This window comes from Mobula birostris, chromosome 8 (assembly GCF_030028105.1).
Source record: "Mobula birostris isolate sMobBir1 chromosome 8, sMobBir1.hap1, whole genome shotgun sequence".
Classification (NCBI taxonomy): Eukaryota; Metazoa; Chordata; class Chondrichthyes; order Myliobatiformes; family Myliobatidae; genus Mobula; species Mobula birostris.
In genome coordinates, this window is record NC_092377.1 from 58,249,371 (window position 1) to 58,270,708 (window position 21,338).

The 21,338-nt window shown below is 39.1% G+C and overlaps 2 protein-coding genes across 3 annotated transcripts in view; one reads left to right on the plus strand and one right to left on the minus strand.

Moving 5' to 3' along the window:
* Positions 1–7,811, plus strand: part of cfap36 (cilia and flagella associated protein 36) — a 112,391-nt gene extending 104,580 nt beyond the window's left edge. The window contains exons 10-11 of one of the 2 annotated variants that reach the window (XM_072265262.1): positions 2,312–2,470; positions 3,629–7,811. In XM_072265262.1, the coding sequence (XP_072121363.1) occupies positions 2,312–2,470; positions 3,629–3,709 (240 nt within the window). In that variant the 3' untranslated portion in view covers positions 3,710–7,811. The remainder of the gene's footprint in view (positions 1–2,311; positions 2,471–3,628) is intronic. The other variant, XM_072265263.1, reaches the window with a different exon arrangement.
* The window catches only part of LOC140201332 (serine/threonine-protein phosphatase 4 regulatory subunit 3-like), an 82,185-nt gene continuing 67,841 nt past the window's right edge, over positions 6,995–21,338 (minus strand). Inside the window, exons 12-16 of the mRNA XM_072265260.1 lie at positions 17,765–17,934; positions 17,485–17,627; positions 16,462–16,643; positions 11,855–12,060; positions 6,995–9,040 (exon numbers count right to left, since the gene is read on the minus strand). Coding sequence (XP_072121361.1) covers positions 8,945–9,040; positions 11,855–12,060; positions 16,462–16,643; positions 17,485–17,627; positions 17,765–17,934 — 797 coding nt within the window. The 3' untranslated portion in view covers positions 6,995–8,944. The remainder of the gene's footprint in view (positions 9,041–11,854; positions 12,061–16,461; positions 16,644–17,484; positions 17,628–17,764; positions 17,935–21,338) is intronic.

A 21,338-nucleotide genomic window follows, 5' to 3' on the forward strand; every position in this document is an offset into this window, starting at 1 on the left:
GAGTTCTTTGAGGTGGTGACCAGGCATATAGATGAGGGTAGTGCAGTGGATGTGATCTACATGGATTTTAGTAAGGCATTTGACAAGGTTATTCAGAAAGTCAGAAGGCATGGGATCCAGGGAAGTTTGGCCAGGTGGATTCAGAATTGGCTTGCCTGCAGAAGGCAGAGGGTCATGGTGGAGGGAGTACATTCGGATTGGAGGGTTGTGACCAGTGGTGTCCCACAAGGGTCGGTTCTGGGACCTCTACTTTTCGTAATTTTTATTAATGACCTGGATGTGGGGGTAGAAGGGTGGGTTGACAAGCTTGCAGATGACACAAAGGTTGTTGGTGTTGTAGATAGTGTAGAGGATTGTCGAAGATTGTAGAGAGACATTGATAGGATGCAGAAGTGGCAGATGGAGTTCAACCCGGAGAAGTGTGAGGTGGTACACTTTGGAAGGACAAACTCCAAGGCAGAGTACAAAGTAAATGGCAGGATACTTGGTAGTGTGGAGGAGCAGAGGGATCTGGGGGTACATGTCCACAGATCCCTGAAAGTTGCCTCACAGGTAGATAGGGTAGTTAAGAAAGCTTATGGGGTGTTAGCTTTCGTAAGTCGAGGGATAGAATTTAAGAGTTGCGATGTAATGATGCAGCTCTATAAAACTCTGGTTAGGCCATACTTGGGGTATTGTGTCCAGTTCTGGTCGCCTCACTATAGGAAGGATGTGAAAGCATTGGAAAGGGTACAGAGGAGATTTACCAGGATGCTGCCTGGTTTAGAGAGTGTGCATTATGATCAGAGATTAAGGAAGCTAGGGCTTTACTCTTTGGAGAGAAGGAGGATGAGAGGAGACATGATAGAGGTGTACAAGATAAGAGAAATAGATAAGAGTGGATCACCAACGTCTCTTCCCCAGGGCACCACTGCTCAATACAAGACGACATGGCTTTAAGGTAAGGGGTGGGAAGTTCAAGGGGGATATTAGAGGAAGGTTTTTTTACTCAGAGTGGTTGGTGTGTGGAATGTACTGCCTGAGTCAGTGGTGGAGGCAGACACACTTGTGAAGTTTAAGAGACTAGTAGACAGGTATATGGAGGAATTTAAGATGGGGGGTTATATGAGAGGCAGGGTTTGAGGGTTGGCATAACATTGTGGGCCGAAGGGCCTGTAATGTGCTGTACTTTTCTATGTTCTATATGTTAAGGTTTTGTTACCAGGAAAGGGAGAGACAAAGAAAAGGTGCTAAGAGTAGAGATCAGTGAAGATGCTGGTATCAGCTGAAGACTTGTAGAAGGATCAGGTTTATCATTGACGTATGTCATGAAATTAGTTATTTTGTAGTTGTGGTGATTGACCCATTGAACATGGAGCAAGTGTAGAGGACAAGAGGACTGGTTGGGAGAAGGGCTGAGAGTAAAAATAGATGGGTCAATGTCAGTTGTAATGAACCAGGTATTTGATCTCAAACCTCTCTTTCTGTGGATAGTGTTTCACCTGCTGAACACATTTTGGGCTTTTCTTTAAATCATCCACCAGCAGCAGTGCTTTGATTTTCATTGGTTGGGAGCTTTGCCCACACGGGAGGGCACCTGGTTGAGAGAAATATAGTGTACAAGATTCCATCATCAAAACCAATGACAGCTAAAGGACCTGGGAAAATGGAATGGAATTCTTGTATTCAACAGGTTAGGAGGAAGTACGTTTAACATAGCTATGAGAGGCTCCAAGTTATTGATACTGGTTGCTAACCAATTCCCAGAAATGGAAGCACGAGGTTAATTTAAAAAATGTCAGAATGGAACAGATGAGGTGAGAACAAGGTGGAAACTGACAAAAAGTCATTGATGAAGGGAAATAGTGTGGGAGGAATTCTAAGTAGGACTGATACAACAATCAGTGTATCTCAGCTGCAGGCATTTTCATTTCAGACTACATTCTCATTAATTTCTATTTGAGTATTTAAAAGTTTGTCATCTACTCAGTAGATTAGAAAAGAGAATGGATTATAATTGGGATCATTTAAGATACGTATAACTGTGTTTTGTATTTAAATTCCAGCATGTCAATTTGAGTAGCTATTAAGAATCCGTGTTTTCATGCCGGCCACTAATTAGTTTACTGATAATCCTTCAGGGAAGGAAACTGTTCCACTTACTGATACATGGTGCAAATGACTTGATTCTCGTCGAACATGATTCACTCAATATCTGAAGCAGACAGGAAAAGGCATTTAATTTTGCCCGTACCTTAGAATGCAAATGATATGACAATGCTGAAAAAACTGGATTCCAGATTTATTAAATGCTGATCATTCTTCATGGCAGGAACTTTCTGAGAATGAGAGGAAGCAACTTCATGAACGAGCAGCATATCTTAAAGAACAGCGAGATAAATTGGTGGCAATGAAAAAAGGAGAGAGAGAGAAACATCTACCAAAAAATCCTGAAACTCTGAATGCACCACCCACACTAGAAACCAAAGAGGTACTGAATACAGGAACTGTCAAATGCATATAGATGACAGAGTGGAAAAGCTATATACATGTCTGCATTCTCAAATTTGTATCTTTTAGTAATTTGCAAGGAACTGTAAAAATGTTGCATGTAGTTGAAGATTTAATAACCATTCCTTGCTGGAATAACTGAGCTTATGCATGCAAATTGCAGTTTGAATGAATCCCAAACTCTTTCATTTAACAAAATGAACAGAGCATTTTTAATCACTTTCTACTTTTCAGCTTTTTTTAAAATCCAGTTTAATTTGCTTTGAATTAGGCTCCAAATTGCCATTTTTCACGACTAATGGTAGTTGAGAATTTTCTGGTGATTAGGAAAAGTGAATGTGGCATTGAACAGAAAGTGGAGTGCTAGAAGAGGCGCCAGCTGAGGGGATGCTCGACTGGATCGATTGAGGCTGGGAGGAGAATGGAAGTCTCAGTGTAGTTATTTAAATTTTAGTATGTTAGAAGTTATGTTGTGGTGGAAAAGTGGGAATTTGTGCAATTCAAAATTATTTTTACATAAATGACTGAACTAGTGTACAAGGTGCATTTTAGGTGGCAGAACAGCTTGACAGAAATCAAGGGATGCAAATTTTAATAACCCAATGAAGAGAGATTCTCCAACTCTTTCACATTGTCTTAATTAACCAAAACTCCATCTTTGTCTTACTGTTGTGGATTGTGGGTTCGGCAAGGCAACAGTATGTAACGACTGTGGTTGTTCAGTTGGAATGGTGTGATTCAGAATTGCATATAATAGCTGTGGATTTCCCAGAATTCAGGAAGCCTGGCAACTGGAAGGAAATGCTGAAATTAAGCAAAGCCCCAAATCATGTCAGGACAAAGAATGGAGCATTTACTCATGTACCTTAATCATATACTTGATACCTTAATCATTTTAGCATGAAGAATGTTAACATTCGGTAGCTGGTGAAGCATGTGAGACTAAATTTGATTTTGTAACATGCCTCTTCTGACACCACATAACTTTAGTTTGCAGTTGGTGGAGTGTCGTTGCACAAGAGAATATTGATCAAAGATTTTTTTTTTGTCAAAAGGATTGGTATCATTGACAGTCTTTAAGTAATGCATTTGTACATAATGCAGAAATAATGACTAGCACTTTTTTTTCTTTATGTAGCTATCTGAAGAAGAAAAGCAGAAAATTCAGAAAAGGAAACATCTGGCAGAAAAGCTTAAACAGGAAGTTATCAAAAAATGAAATGTGGACAACAGACTACAAAATCCATAATTTTAATTGAGAGATCTTTGAGTACAGTATTTAATTGAACTGCATTAAAGTTGAAGTACTATATAATGTGACTCTTAATTTGCCGATCATATTGATGCATTTCAGCCACAATTTAAAATAGCCGCCTTTTACTTAATAGGCAGTACTAATTATTTGCAACTTAGAATGCTAAATGGTGATTGTATTGTTCTTGTGAATTATAACATAGTTCAAGACTGTTGGTACCTGCAAAACTCAATTACCATATTATTAACCATGAACTTGTGTAACAAAACTGCTTATTATGGCTTCAAGAATTGCTAGGATTGAAATATAAACTCTAATAGTATAAACATCGAAAGCTTATCTGCACACATCCAGAACTATTGTGGAACACTGACATTTCTGTGTCAAATTAACCACTAAGTTTTGGAAAACTATTTCATCTTTCGAAAATAAATTTCTAAATGAAGACATGAAGATGTTCAAAGAAGGCATTTAGGTAATCTGCTGAATGTGAAAACAACATAGCTATTGTTTAATGTCACACATTTAGGCAGTATAAAATAACTGAATATCCAAATTGATTAAAGGTATCCCATAATATTTCAACATTCTGATACCCTTAGTTACTGATATCAGCTCAGTGCTACATTACAACGATCATCAATTTATTAGACGTAAAGATGTCATGGATAAATACTTCATTCCTACTTGAATAACATACTTGCCCTGTGCCAAAGGAAATGGGCTAAAGCAGATTTTACTTTTGCAAGTGACTGAAGTATAAATCAACTTTACTTTCCCATTTTATATCTTAAAGCTTCAATTACGCATAAAAGGTGATGACCTGACACCAATCCAACAATTTAAACATTCATTCTCTCCAACATCATTCCTTAACAGCTGCAGTGTAGCATCTACACATACCGCACGAATTCACACCACCTTGCAAACTGACAGTTCCATCAGGATGAGACCACCACCACTGATCTCCATGTCACACACCACCCTAATTTGGAAAAATATGGAAAAGATCTCATTATTCTGAAAAATCCAATCTTTCAGTTCTATAGGATTATCTTTAAACAGAGTGTAGAAACTAGGGCTGAATAGCCCACTCCCTTGAGGCTCCTCTGCCTTTCAAGACAATTACCCAATCAAAAAATGCAGATGGAGGAAATCAAACAAGATCGCAACCATAAAATATTGTCATCACTTAGTAAAGGCAGCATCTGTGAAAAGAAACTTTCATGTTCAAGACATCATAAAATTTGTAAAGATCTTCAACTTGAAATGTTAATGGTGTTTTTCTTCCCACAAATGACACCTGACCTACCAAGTATTTCTAGCATTTTGTTTTTATTTCAGTACCTGATCCTACCTTCTCCCCATTTATGCCATTAAAATACATCATTAAGGTAGGAGATGCAATCTCAAACACCTTGAGGCAGAGTTCCACAAAACCACCATTCTTTAGGTGAATATTTTCTCCTTACTTAAGTCCTTGCTATGTATTCTTTAACAGTGATTCCTAGTTTCTGGATTCTTCCTTTGAACATCTAGTCTCTCCCATCCTGATAGGATTTTAAGTTTCAATTAAGTTAATGGTAGGAATAGACAGTAACTAATGATCTTGTCAGTGATACCTAAATGCTGTGAATGAAAAAGTATTACAAACACATGACATGACAGCCTGCATTTTTTCCACCATACTTCCCTTGTAATAATAACCAATTGTGAATATACATAAATGGTGGGAAGCATTTTTTTGGTGTAAAGTAGAACATTCCATAAGATTTCAGTAGTCATTTTAAAAAGAGCTCAATTCAAAAATGTTGAAGAGCAATCCTATCTTGACCAGTTCCATGCTTTATTTACCAAGTCTTAATAGAAAAATTGATTAATCAAGGAAACATATGAAATCTATCTTTGATTACCAAAATATCAAATAATCCAGTTAATCTCTGCCTTACTTTTTGCATATTAAGAAAAAGTTAAACTGTAAAAGTATTTGGTTGTTCAAAAATCCCAGTGGTTCGGCACCTGGCCCACCAGTTGCCAATTCTCATTATACCTTGAAGCTCACCTGGTTGCATTTTCAGTGTTGCCCCGAAACTCACCTGGTTGCATCCCTTGTGTTCTCTTGAAATTCTGGTTGCATCTCCTGTGACCCTTGACACTCAATTTGAGTTACCATAAGATTTATTATATGTACAGCAAAACATTAAAAAAAGAGAAATTGCTTGGTGGTAGCATTCAATAATCCAGAAAATCTGCCAGTCCAGCAGTAAAGTCCCAGGTGTGCCAGATTAAGAGGTTAACAATACTGAATTTTTCAGCTTTGTAGCAGTAACATTTTACTCTCAAATCCTCACTCAAAAACTAGCTTCAAATGATACAGTAAAGTAACTTGAATTTATTAAACATCTTTCAATTAAATTGTTCAATAGAAATCCCTTTGTTAAATCGGCACTGACAGCAAAAAATCATTTAAGTGGGAAATTATTTAACATCCTAGTAAGATAGAAATATAACAATGTACAAAACAATTTTATATATTTGGGCAAACACTCGTATATGGACATTTTTTTTGAAATTAAAAAAACAAGCAGTATATATGTAAATCATTGCTTGGACTTCAAAATCATTTAAAAATGAAAAGTAAGCAATGCTCATTTTTCAATAAAGTGCTGTGATAATGAAAATAAATCAATGTAAAAATTGATTGGAATGTAATGGTATAGATGTGTTGACTTTTGGAATTGTATAAAATGATATTAATGAGAAGCTAAAGTGCAGTCAGAAGACAATGCTAATCAGGATTTTTCTTTCAACTTACTCCATTATCTTGAGCTACAGTATTTCCTTTTGGAGTTAAAATGCATTTAATTTCATGGATTGATTATAATAAAGCAGTTTAACAGAATTCATTTATAACAAATAAATATTAAATAAAACAAATTAAATTAACTGCTGCTGTATCCACCAATTGAGGAATTGCAGACCATGCGTTGAGATATGTGAACAAGCATGTTAATAATTATTTCAACTGAAATATGACACCACATTTTAAGAACGCCTGAAAACAAAGTTATTTCAGGAGAAGAGTTGGCTAACGTCAAAATAGTTCCAAATGATTCACAGGGCAAACACAGGAAATACACATTGTCAATGGGCAAATTTTAAATTTCCATTATCTTAAATGTGAAAATAAAACAAATAATCAATGGTATTTAAAATTACAATACAGCAACAGTTCATCACAAACATCAGTCATTTTAAAATTAAAACTATATTTATGTTTGCAAGAAGAATCTAGTGTACAGATGTAAACTGTCACTATTCAAGAACATGGCACAGTACATATTGTACTGTGATATGCGAGGAGGATCACAACTGAAACATTCTAAAATTAAAATAACGAATATACCAATTCTACAAGTAAATGCACAATAATCAAATTTTCAAACCAACCAGTACATAATACAGTCACCCAAATCAAGTAACCAAATAACAAAATTGAAAAATGAATTTTGATTAGCATAAACACATTTAGTCACTGCTTTGGCTTATCTTTTAAATACTGTGCATAATCCTATAAATAAACTTCTAAATAATCTGTTCAAGGATCAATTAATTGATTTTCAGTTTACAATTCAGCACCATTTTTAAAAGTTCATCTTCTTTTACCAGAAAATAGACACAACAGCATGTTGTTTATGGAATTACAGGGTCACATTTTAATTCCTGAATCTTACATTGCCTTATTAATATCAACATGTGTACAGTGTAAAATAACAGTTACAGTGGTGGTTATTCATCCATATAAAATAAACTTCTGTCTTATGGAAAAATTATACTTTGTATCTACATGACAGATAGCCCACTTTTTTCCCCATGAATGTTTATGTTGAACTACAAAACCTCCAAAAATATCAAGGGACAATGATGACCTCCAAAAAAAAACACTCTCGTTTGTTTTTAAAAAAGAGGTTTAATTTTATTTTTAACATCCTCAGGCTCATCTCAGATTGCCAGTTGTCTGATTTGGCTACAGCTGGTTTAACAACCTGCGTTAACCACTGTATTTAAAATGATCTAAACAGTATACTGTGCAATAAAAACATCTGGAACTGAGCAAACCTTTTATTGTGCTTGAAATCTTAATTACGACTTCTCCAAGACAATGTGACTAACAGGGCAATGGCAGACTTATTAATTCGTGTTTTGGTGCAGCTTTCGATGAAGCTCCTAGCATTATGTCAGTTGCCTGTTAAAATTAGTGTTCCCTAAAAGGTAACTCCATTATCTATTAACTACAATGAAATGTTATTCTGTAATACAATAGCCAAAAATATACATAAAAATCACATGGGATAAAATTTTCTCTATTTAGTAATATGCTCGGGCTGGGAACATTGCAAACCTAAACTTTCACGAATTATAATCTGCAAATGATCTAAGAACAGTAGTTTCTCTCTTGAACCTTTTTGCTGCAGTCACCAGCATCAGCCTTATCACATTGGCTTGTGAAAGTCTCATACGGCATCTGAGGTGCATATTCTTGTGCTTTTCCAACCACTTGTCATTTTGATTAGAGTTGCTAAACAGGTCCAGTGGATGCCCCAGGATCCAATGAACATGACTGCAATCTCATCATTATGGTCCTAATAATAGCTTTAAATCCTTTTATGCAGAAATGTATTAGCAGTTTTTCTCCCTCCCCACCACCCCACAATTTAAAAACACACAATTGGAGACAAACAAGGTAGCGGACACAGGTGGAATTGCACTTAATTCATTTCAGAATGCGAAGGCTTCCAAATGAGACTCTGTTTGCATCTCCCAATTTTGGTTTCCCGGAAAAGAACACCAAAGCATTCTGGTGGAACTCCTGCTGCCTTGTTCAAGCTTTCCCTAACCCATCCCAAATCAGATTCTCTTCCCCATTTGGGAAACTGTCAATCAATTCCCAGGTACTAACTGCTAGTCCTACCAGCTTATTGGCCAGTTTGCCTTTCCAACTTTATTCCAGAGAGATCCAGTTCCTCATTGGCATACTGTTGCCATGTAGAACTCAAGCCCTCTGGTTGAAGCATACTGTTGCTACTCCTTATTTGCATCTTCTGTTTTCACAGTACAGGAGCCTTTTCCGATTCAGATCCGATGTTCATGGAACAGTTGCACCACTGTATCAGATCCTAATGCAAGCTAATGCATCAATTATGAACCTAGCCGGGGTCGCTTCCTTGGTGATGCTTCTTCTTCTTCCTCCTCTTCCTCATCATCAGGATAATCTACAAGACCCACACGACCTCCCTGAAGTATATCAGAAAAAAAAGATAAACGTATGTTAGCAATGCTGCATAAGAAATATGCCCAACAATTCAAAGGAAATGATTTACATCTACTCTAAATGGGCAAATTCTGCTCCTAGGTCTTGTGGTCTTATAGGAAGGCAAAAGACTAAAAATTATAGGCCAGTTAGACTGACTTCTGTGGTTTGCAAGATGTACAATATTCAAAGTATGATTGAGGCCTGTTTGAAGAGGTGGGTACATCAGACCGCCAAAGTGAGAGGTTCAAGATTTCGGTGAACACTCCAGCTAGCTGATCTTTTGTACTTGGCCGAGTACACATCTGGGTCGGATGCTTTCCATAGGTTCAACCTCCTAAAGAATGCTCTCATGTCGACCTCAGAGACCGAAATTGAATTGAATTGACTTTATTTCTTGACGTTACATCTCTGCCTAAATGTGCAATGTGCAACCATAGTAATTTATAGTTACTTACAACTGCTAATATAGTGTCTGTGACAACTGGTGTATTCATTCAGATCTACTGATGAGAAGCAATCCCATAGCCACTCCTCTGCCTCACACAACCACCTCTTATTGTCCTTATCTCTGGAGCCTTGCTCTTGAGCCTCTGCCTGTATGTAGGTAGAAGGATAGCCAACTGATCAGATTTCCCAAAATGCAGTCTGGGAATGGAACAATAGGCATTCCTTCCCACAGTATAACAGTAGTAGTGTGTTGGGGACTCAGGTGCTAGATTATATGCTGGTGGTAATTACACAGAAATGTCTTCAAACAGGCCTAGTTGAAGTTTCCAACTATAATTTGAAATGCTTTGGGGTGGACCTGTTTCTTGTTTGGTGACGGCAGCATCTCAAGGTGTGATAACAGTTGGCTGATGGTGGTATGTAAACTGCGGTCAGGATGACGAAGGAGAACTCTCTTGGTAAATAAAGTGGTCAGCACTTGATCATTAGGTGTTCCAGGTTGGGGGAACCAAGTATGACAGAACCGCAACATTGGAGCATCACAGAGAGTTTATCACGAAACACACACCCCCAACTTTTGCCTTTTCCGAATCAGCAATTAAGTCCATCCTATGTATTAATGTCTGATTGTCAAATCTGGCGGGTTGGGAGTAAGCTATGTCTTGGTAAAAAAACACAGAACACAACAATTTTTCAATTTCCCTCTGATAGATCAATGCTCTACCTTGCTCTCCAGTGACTGCACATTTGCTAACAAGATGTTGGGTACAAGGGGTCTTGTTCCTCTGTGTTTCAGCCTGGCTTGGAGACCCTCCTCTCCTGCCTCACATCCGAACATGGAAACTAATCTTTGCCCACTTAAAGGTGCTCTACTGGCTTGCTCGAGAGTCAAGTCCGCAGAGCCCTTCAGATGATTGTGAACAGTCCATTATTAAGGATGAGGTTTTGGGGTACTTGGAGGCACATGATAAAATAGGCCAGAATCAGCATGGTTTCTTTAAGACATGTGGTTCCCGATCTTTCTTATGCCATGGACCCCCACCATTAACCAAGGGTTTAACGGACCCCAGGCTGCAAACCTCTACCTTAAGGAAAAATCTTGCCTTACAATCCTGTTGTAATTCTTTGATGAAATAACAAGCAAGATAGGCAAAGGAGAGTCAGTAGATGTTTTTTTTTAGATGATGAGATTATGAGGACACTCAGTCCTCGTTTATTGTCATGTAGAAATGCATTAAAAAATGATACAATGTTCCTCCAGAACGATATCACAAGAAACACAGGACAAACCAAGACTAAAACTGACAAAACCACATAATTATAACATATAGTTACAACAGTGCAAAGCAATACCGTAATTTGATAAAGAGCAGACCATGGGCATGGTAAAAAAGAAAGTCTTCAAGTCCCGATAGCCTCATCATTTCTCGCAGACGGTAGAAGGGAGAAACTCTCTCTGCCATGAACCTCCAAGCGCTGCAAACTTGCCAATGCAGCACCCTTGGAAGCACCCGACCGCAGCTGACTCTGAGTCCGTCTGAAAACTTTGAGCCTCCGACCAGCCCTTCAACACTGAGCACCATGCTCTGCCGAGTGCTTCGACCCTGCCCCGGCCGCCGAGCAACAAGCAAAGCCGAGGACTCAGGGCCTTCCCCTCCAGAGATTCTGGATCACACAGTAGCAGCAGCAGCAGCGAAGCAGGCATTTCAGAAGTTTCACCAGATGTGCTCTCACGTCCGTCTCCATCAAATCAGGATTGTGCACAGCACCCTACTTGACAAGTAACAGACATCGCCATCGGAGTGGCTGCTGCGAGCTGCGTCGCGCTGCCATCTTTGTTTACCTGGATTTTTAGAAGTTTGACAAGGTACTGCACACAAGGGGCTAAACAAGATAATTAAAGGAAAAATAATTAGCATGGAGCAAAGTTTCACTGACTGGCAGGAGGCAAAGAGTGGGAATAGAGGGTGGGTGGGGCCTTGTTTAGTTGGCTGCTAGTGACTCGTGGTATTCTGGAGGCGTTGTGTTGGAACTGCTTCTTTTCACATGTCAATGATATGGATGATGGAACTGATGGCTTTGTAGCTAAATTTGCACACAATACAAAGGTAAAAGTTTTTTTTAAAAAAAGTATGGCTTGAAAATTAAGATTTATTTTAAGAACATAGTACCATCACTTGGTGGAGTCTTCACCTAACTATGTTACAAAAGCTCAAATTTAACAGAAATTAGAGGATCTCAATTTATAAGGCCTAGACGTAAAATTACAAATTATAAAATCAAACAACTAAATAATTTGGTAATAAACCAACTTGAAGCAGATTTTCAAAAGTAAAGATTATGCAAACCTTTGCTGTCACTGCAGTCGATGGACTGGTATGTTTCGAGGAAGAACTCGTTGAACTGGCTGGAGTGGTCTGAGCTGCTGTTGATTTGCCATGAGTGCCATTTGTTCCATTTGTTGTACTGGATGGACCAGTATGTGAAAATGTAAACTTAAAACTGGGACTTGATGACCGCTTTGGAAGGTTTTCCTTGTCTTCACCTTCTTTAGCTAGGAAAGAAACTTTTATAAGCTTGGACATAACCAATTTCAGACTATTAATTTGCTCTTTCCAACATATTAGTGCTCTGAACTTGATTACAGAGAATGACAAAAAACTTGAAAGAGAAAATGAGAATAATACCAAGAATTTAGGAAAACAGACCAATAAAATAAGCAGTAACTGTATCCATGCATTTCTTGAAGATAAAGATAGGATAAAACAATGGCATGGTATCATGTCTTCAAAATGACCCCTCTCAATTCCAGCACTCTCCCCACTTTATGAACATAATTCATTGTTAAGGTAAAATTTAGTACATTAACCCTAAATCAATTCTTCCATGAAGTGCATGAAGAACAGAACATTTAATTTTTAAAATTACTCCTCATATGTTGAATGTTTGAATAAAGATTTAATCTTATAATTTTATATAGAAGCATAACAAACCTACAGCACAATATAGACCCTTTGGTCCACAATGCTGTGCTGAACATGCACTTACTTTAGAAATTACCTAGGGTTACCTTCTATTTTTCTAAGCTCCATGTACCTATCCAGGAGCCTCTTAAAAGACCCAATTATATCCACCTGCACCACAGTTGTCAGCAGCCCACTCCACACACTCACCACTCTCTGCGTAACAAACTTACCCCTGACATCCACTCTGTACCTACTTCCAACCACCTTAAAACTGTGCCCTCTCGTGTTAGCCATTTCAGCCCTGGGAAAAAGCCTCTGACGATCCACACGATCAATGCCTCTCATCATCTTATACACTTCTATCAGGTCACCTCTCATCCTCCATCACTCCAAGGAGAAAAGGCCAGGTTCACTCAATCTATTCTCATACAGCATGCTCCCCAATCCAGGCAACATCCTTGTAAATCTCCTCTGCACCCTTTCTACAATTTCCACGTTCTTCCACATGAGGTGACCAGAACTGAGCACAGTACATCAAGTGGGGTCTGACCAAGGTTCTATACAGCTGCAACATCACCTCTCAGCTCTTGAACTCAAACCCACGGTTGATGAAGGCCAATGCACCGTATGCCTTAACCGCAGTCAACCTGTGCAGTAGCTTTGAGCGTCCTATGGACTCAGACACCAAGATCCCTCTGATCCTCCACACTGCCAAGAGTCTTACCATTAATACTATATTCTGCCATCATATTTGACCGATCAAGATGAATCACCTCACACTTGTCTGGGTTGACCTCCATCTGCCACTTCTCTGCCCAATTTTGCATCCTATCAATGTCCCGCTGTAACCTCTGACAGCCTTCCACACTATCCACAATACCCCCAACCTTTGTGTCATCAGCAACCTTACTAACCATTCCTCCACTTCCTCATCCAGACCATTTATAAAAATCACAAAGAGAAGGGGTCCCAGAACAGATCTCTGAGGCACACCACTGGTCACCAACCTCCATGCTGGAGTCAGTTATCAAAGATGTGATAACAGCACATTTGGAAAGCGATGAAATCATCGGACAAAGTCAGCATGGATTTGTGAAAGGAAAATCATGTCTGACGAATCTCATAGAATTTTTTGAGGATGTAACTAGTAGAGTGGATAGGTGAGAACCAGTGGATGTGGTATATTTGGATTTTCAAAAGGCTTTTGACAAGGTCCCACACAGGAGATTAGTGTGCAAACTTAAAGCACACAGTATTGGGGGTAAGGTATTGATGTGGATAGAGAATTGGTTGGCAGACAGGAAGCAAAGAGTGGGAATAAACAGGACCTTTTCAGAATGGCACACAGTGACTAGTGGGGTACCGCAAGGTTCAGTGCTGGGACCCCAGTTGTTTACAATATATATTGATGACTTGGATGAGGGAATTAAATGCAGCATCTCCAAGTTTGCGGATGACACAAAGCTGGGCGGCAGTGTTAGCTGTGAGGAGGATGCTAAGAGGATGCAGGGTGACTTGGATAGGTTGGGTGAGTGGGTAAATTCATGGCAGATGCAATTTAATGTGGATAAATGTGAAGTTATCCACTTTGGTGGCAAAAATAGGAAAACAGGATTATTATCTGAATGGTGCCCGATTAGGAAAAGGGGAGGTGCAACGAGACCTGGGTGTCATTATACACCAGTCATTGAAAGTGGGCATGCAGGTACAGCAGGCGGTGAAAAAGGCGAATGGTATGCTGGCATTTATAGCGAGAGGATTGGAGTACAGGAGCAGGGAGGTACTATTGCAGTTGTACAAGGCCTTGGTGAGACCACACCTGGAGTATTGTGTGCAGTTTTGGTCCCCTAATCTGAGGAAAGACATCCTTGCTATAGAGGGAGTACAAAGAAGGTTCACCAGATTGATTCCTGGGATGGCAGGACTTTCATATGAAGAAAGACTGGATGAACTAGGCTTGTACTCGTTGGAATTTAGAAGATTGAGGGGGGATCTGATTGAAACGTATAAAATCCTAAAGGGATTGGACAGGCTAGATGCAGGAAGATTGTTCCCGATGTTGGGGAAGTCCAGAACGAGGGGTCACAGTTTGAGGATAAGGGGGAAGCCTTTTAGGACCGAGATTAGGAAAAACTTCTTCACACACAGAGTGGTGAATCTGTGGAATTCTCTGCCACAGGAAACAGTTGAGGCCGGTTGATTGGCTATATTTAAGAGGGAGTTAGAAATGGCCCTCGTGGCTACGGGGATCAAGGGATATGGAGGGAAGGCTGGTGCAGGGTTCTGAGTTGGATGATCAGCCATGATCATAATAAATGGCGGTGCAGGCTTGAAGGGCTGAATGGCCTACTCCTGCACCTATTTTCTATGCAGAATATGACCCGACTACAACCACTCTTTGCCTTCTGTAGGCAAACCAATTCTGGATCCATAAAGCAATGTGCCCTTGGATCCCATGCCTCCTTACTTTCTCAATAAGCCTTGGATGGGGTACCTTATCAAATGCCTAGCTGAAATCCATATACACTAGATCTACTGCTCTAGCTTCATCAATGTGTTTAATGACAGCTTCAAAAAATTCAATCAGGCTCGTAAGGCACGACCTGCCTTTGACAAAGCCATGCTGACAATTCCTAATCATATTGTGCCTCTCCAAATGTTCATAAATCCTGCCTCTCAAGATCTTTTCCATCAACTTACCAACCACTGAGGTAAGACTCACTGGTCTACCATTTCCTGGGCTATCTCTACTCCCTTCTTGAATAAGGGAACAACATCTGCAACCTTCCAATCCTCCGGAACCTCTCCTGTCCCCATTGGTGATGCAAAGTATTAATTGATATCCTGAAGTACTCAATTTTTAACCTTTCCAATGACTAACCATTGAGATTCCACGTTTAATTTAGTTAACCATTCATTTAGTTTTCAGAAATAACTGTATTCCAGAGGTCTGGGAACCTTTTAAAGAGTCAAAGGAAAACCAAAGAAATTGATACAGAAAACAAAATATGAGTGTATAGCTATGAAAAACAAAAACTGACTATAATAGCTTTTATAAGTACTTAACGAGAAAAAGATCAGTGAAGAGCCCCTTATAAAGAAAAGGAAATTCATAATAGGCAATAAAGAATGGTGAAATAAGTAAAATATATTTCAGCTCTGTTTTCACAATAAAGTAGTAGATTTCACAAGAAATTCAGTTGATTCATTAGAAAGGGTTCAGTGAGAATAAGAAAATGAAAGAACTAAATATGCGTCAAAAAGTAATACTAGAGAAGTTGAGGAGAAAGCAAATCAATTTCTAAGGTTTGACGATCCATCAGAGATTTGCAAAAGATGGTAAAAGATCTGAAGCTCTCAAGATTCAGGAATTGTTCTTGCGGATTGGAAGGTAGCAAATATAACCCCATTATTTTTGGAAAATGGGAGACAGAATTCAAATTTTTAACTCAGAATAAGGACAATTCTGAACTTTATATTGAAGAAAGTAATAACAGAGCACCTTGAAAACAATACGATTGAGCAGAGTCAATGCTGCTTTCAGAAAATCTTGTATGACTAATCTGCTGGAGTTCATGGAATAAGGGAAACCAACCAATGTAATATATTTGGAGTTTTGGAAGTCTTTTGACAAGCTCCACACAGTTGGAAAACAAGATTTCTTCACTCAAGGAGGTACCAAACCTTTTTGATTCTCTAACCTGGAAGGCTTGAGCCTCAGTGATTGGGTTGACTTAAAAGAAACTGATTAGCTTGAAGACATCAAGGCAATCAGTGGATAAAGTGAATAGTGCTGGAAGTGGTAGTGCTGGAAGAGTCTGATGACTCATTCCGCTCCCTTTGCTTATGTACTTTTTCATTATCTTGACACTCCCAAACTTGAATACACTTATAAGCACAATCACTGTCAGTTTAACTGTTGACCACCACAGGAGCCATTAAAATACAGTAAGGATCAAAATGGACCAGAGGACTAAAAGTTCTTTTACCCTTTTTAGTCTCCAGAAATTTTCCATAACTATCTGGATAGTCATCCTCAGATTTAGATTTTTCAACATGTGGTACTAGAGCTTCTCCTTCTTCCTCTTCCTCATTAAACCACATCTCTTCATCATCATCCAAAGCTCGTGCATCTCTCCGGTACCGGTTATTACGCAATATGGATGGCACACTTGAAATGAAACAAAAAAATACAAACAATGAATTAACAAGCTCCACAGTAGCCTAAAAACGTCAATTGGGAAATGAATTTCTCAGCCTCCAATCTGACCACAGTTAGATCTCTCTCACACACACACACACAACTGCCAAAATTCTATCAACAGGATTAAACTCTGATTTAATCCCATTTACAATTTTAAAGATTTCTCCTCCCCCTACTCCCCACTCATTATTTTCTGTTCTCACTTTTAGTGAAATTTCATCTGAATATACTGAATATAAACATATCCTAGGGTATGCATTATTTCAAGGATATTAGACCCAAGAATAATTGTAATTTCACCAGTTGACCAATTTATATACAACTTGCAAAACAAATTGATGAATAATCAAGTCAGAGACACATGTTCTTCCTGGTTTGCAATGGAAACCAGATAGAAAAGTGCAAAATGCCAAGAGTAATCTTGACTATTTAGTAGACATTTTGGTGCAAGTATTACACAATCAGTTGCACTGACACACTAGTACTGCAAATAGCCAATATCTCCACATCTCTTGGCTCTCTATGTGAAGTTTTCACACTTTCCCTACATTACATAGATCCTTAAAGAGCCTTAGTTAGGATCTAAACAGGTGAGCAATTTGGAGCATGTTAATATACATAGGGGTGGAAAACCAATGGCATGCATAAAAATGCTGTAAGGATGCAGTATGCAATGCCCCCCTTTGATTCTGTAAACAGAACCAAAAATTATTTTGGTTAATAAGCGAAAGCTTGGTCAAAGCAGGTTGAGAAATATAAAGCTAGAGCAGCTAGAAAGGAGAAAAAGGTTCTGAAATGAATTCCACACCTGCTTAGTTTCTGATTTTGAAGCCGATCTCTCTCTTGCTCATATCTTAACTTTAACCCTTTAAACGTTTGCACGTACTCTATATCTTCAAGTGCTTTGTAGAAATTGTCAATTATATGCGTTGTGAGTGACTTGACATCCTCCTGCGACCAAAAAAAAGATCACACTTCTTAGAACTGTAGTAAGCCTCAATTTACTAAAAACTTGAGGAAAGCTTTAACTGCTTCAAACACTATCTAATGTGAAAACATTTACTACATACTATTGCAAAAAATCTTACCACTCTGATAAATTCAAAGAGCTCAATTATTGCAGAATTGAGCAGATTATATCGAGTTCCATTATCCAAAAATGCATTTATAACTGGCTCAAAGAGGTTTCCTTTAATAATGTAACGATTATAGAATTCATCTTTCAGTCCAATGATTCTCCTCATAAAACGCAGTGCACCTATTTCCAGGGGGAGAAAAAATGCTGTAAAACATCCAAGTTCTGCCATTATTTGGATCATTACTATGGTTGAATCCTATTAAACCACTGATCAATCCAGAAGCAATTCATGGCATCCAAGGCCAAGAAAACACAAGTGAAAGTTTAAAAAAAACATTTGCTGGTAATCTAAAGTAGAAAATGCAGAAGATACTTAGCAGGTCAGGCCATGTCTCTCTTTTTTCAGACAACCTCAAAGGCTAACTGTTCTTCTTCCCACAGATGCGGTATGATCTGCTAGAAGTTTCAACAATTTAGTTTAATCCAAGAGAACAGTTCACCCCCTCCAACTCTGCAACTTTGCCTCATTCTTTACAAAATTCATTTCAGCAATAGAGCTCAATGTCAGCTCTCAAGACTACTACTGAACAGTAAAATTCTACTTGATCCTATGATTAATAACAGTATCTGCTTACGTCTTTACAACACTAAAAACCTTCCCATAATCCTCCTCAGTCCTTTCACTCCAGGGTCTGCAAAAGCCGAGAGTGAATTACATATTCACCTTCCCTTCTGGCACCCTATAATCCAGCTCCCACCCTTCATGCTTGGAAATACAATTCAAATTCACCTAACTCTGCATTTACTTTATCCATTCTTCTCCACTGACACATCTCAAATCATCTTCCATCACAAATCTCCCTTGCATTCCAGTCAATCAACTAACATGTGAGCGGTGTGCTGCAGGGGTCGGACTGAGCCCACAACTGTTCATGATATACATTAACAATCTGGAAGAGGGGACCAAGTGTAGTATATCTAAGATTGCTGATGCTATTATGATGCCATAAATTAAGTGGAAAAGCAAATTGTGCAGAAGATACAGAGAGCTGCAGATGAGATTGGGCAAGGATCTGGCAGATGGAATACAATATTGGTAAATACAAGGTCATAAACTTTGGAAGGAAAGTGGAAGATCAGATTATTATTTAAATGATAAAAAAAAAATTGCAGCATGGTGCCGTGCAGAGGGACTTGGGAGTGCTTGTGCATGAATCACAAAAGGTTGGTTTGCATGTGCAGCAGGCTATCAAGAAGGCTTTCATTACTACAGGAATTGAATTTAAGAGCAGAGAGGTTATGCTGCAACTGTACAAGGTATTGGTGAGGCTGCACCTGGAGTACTGCTTGCCATTCTGGGCTCCTTACTTGAGGAAGGATATACTGGCTTTGGAGGCAGTGAAGAGGAGGTTCACCAGATTGATTCCAGAGAGGAGGGTGTTAAGACTATGAGGAGAGATTGAGTCACCTGGGACTGTACTCACTGGACTTCAGAAGAATGAGAGGAGAGGGTTATAGAAACATATAAAATTATGAAAAGGATAGATGGAGGCAGGAAAGTTGTTTCCATCGGTAGGTGAGACTAGAACTAGGGGACATAGCTTCAAGATTAGGGGCGGAGTAACTTTAGGATGGAGGTGAGGAGGAATGGCTTTTCCCAGAGAGTGGTGAATCTGTGGAATTCTCTGCCCAATGAAGCAGTGGAGGTTACCTCAGTAAATATATTTCAGACAAGGTTGGATAGATTTTTGCATAGTAAGAGAATTATGGGTTATGGCGAAAGGCAGCTAGGTGGAGTTGAGTTCATGGTCAGATCAGCCATGATCTTACTGAATGGCAGAGCAGGCTCGATGGGCCTAATAGCCTATTCCTGCTCCTATTTCTTATGTAATTATTCTTTAAAAATAGAATGAAGTTATAGAATTATTTGTTGACTCACAGGGCTCCATTCTTATTGTTCTCCAGAATTATTAAAGACCCAGATTTCTTTAAATTAGTTAGTTAAAGTCTGTCCCGAGCCTTATAGGCTCCTCAAGCCAGTGCTTATGCCGGTTTCCATGGTGTGAAGCCACTGAGAGTACGAGACTACACCACCCCCCCGTCCCCGGATAGGACACCAGCCTATCGCGAGGTTAACCCCCAGCATTTTGCCGGTACCCATTTTCAATTGGGTGGACTGGAGCAGTGTATGGTTACGTGCCTTGTTGCCTCGGCTGGGGCTCGAACTCACGACCTTCAGATCGCTAGTCCAACACCTTAACCACTTGGCCACGCGCCACACACAGATTTCTTTAAGCTCTCCACTAAAACTGAACTAAATCAGAATAGTCTGATTCCCACTGGGGTCAAATGACTTCAAGATGGATTTCATCAGCATTGTTTAGTCAACGGCAGTGGCACGAACTTCGGTGTCCTTCCCCAATTCTTTAATCTACAAAATCAAAACATGTAACTCGAGCAGTCTATTCTTAATTCTTCAGAATCTTGGAATTTTCATGCCAAAATGGTTTAATTCTCCAAATGGCCTCCTCTTCACCAGCATACAGAAACTTAAAATAATCCAGAATTGAATACATATGCATCTCATCTCTTCCAACTCTGGATCAATATTTAGTTCTTCCACGTTGACAATCAAAATACAGCTACCCTTTGGAATTTGTGCCCTGAACCATTTCACCTCATCAAATCCTGTGGATGGAGGTGGAGAAAACTGTAAGTAAGCATTTGGGCCAACTCTAGGGTTCGGATCTGAGGACTCAGGTTTTTGGTTTGGATTGTTGTTGTTCGCTTCAATTGTTTGCATGATGTGTTTTTCTCCCCCTCTCTTGCAAATTGGGTGTTGGTCTTTAATTTTTATTCTTTTTCTTTAACTGGGCTCTTATGTTTTCTTGTTTTGTAGCTATCTGTGAGCAAACAAATTTCAAAGTTGTACAATTTATACATTCTTTGATGATAAATGACTGTGGAATGATTGTTGGTGCCAGACAAAGTGGTTTAAGTATCTCAGAAACTGATCTCCTGAGATTTTCATGCACCACAGCCTCCAGAGTTTACAGAGAATGGTGTGAGAAACAATAAACATCCAGTGACACTTCTGAGGACGAGGATGCCTCGTCAATGAGAGGGCTCAGAGAAAGGCCAGACTGGTTCAAGCTGACAAGAAGGCGACAGTAACTCAAATACACACGCGTCACAACAGTGGTATGCAGAACATCTCTGAACACACGTCAAACCTTGAAGCGGATGGGTTACAACAGCAGAAGACTACACTGGGTTCCACTCCTGTAACCTAATAACGTGACCATTGACTGTATATCCCAGTTATTTCTATTTCATTAAAATTTCGCTATTTGGGTAGAGGCTCTGGTTTTGAGATACAATACCCTGGAAATCCCCAAGACCATCCTACGGAAATATGCAGTTTGGGAGAACTGCTCACGTAACTACTTGTCAAATTTTTATCTTAATGGCTTGGTGCATTCAATCTATACAGTACAAGCAGAACAGCTAGCTGTCCATCGGCTGTTTAGGTGAAATAGAAAAATACAATTCTCTATAAATTGAAGAACAAGGAAACAAAGGAC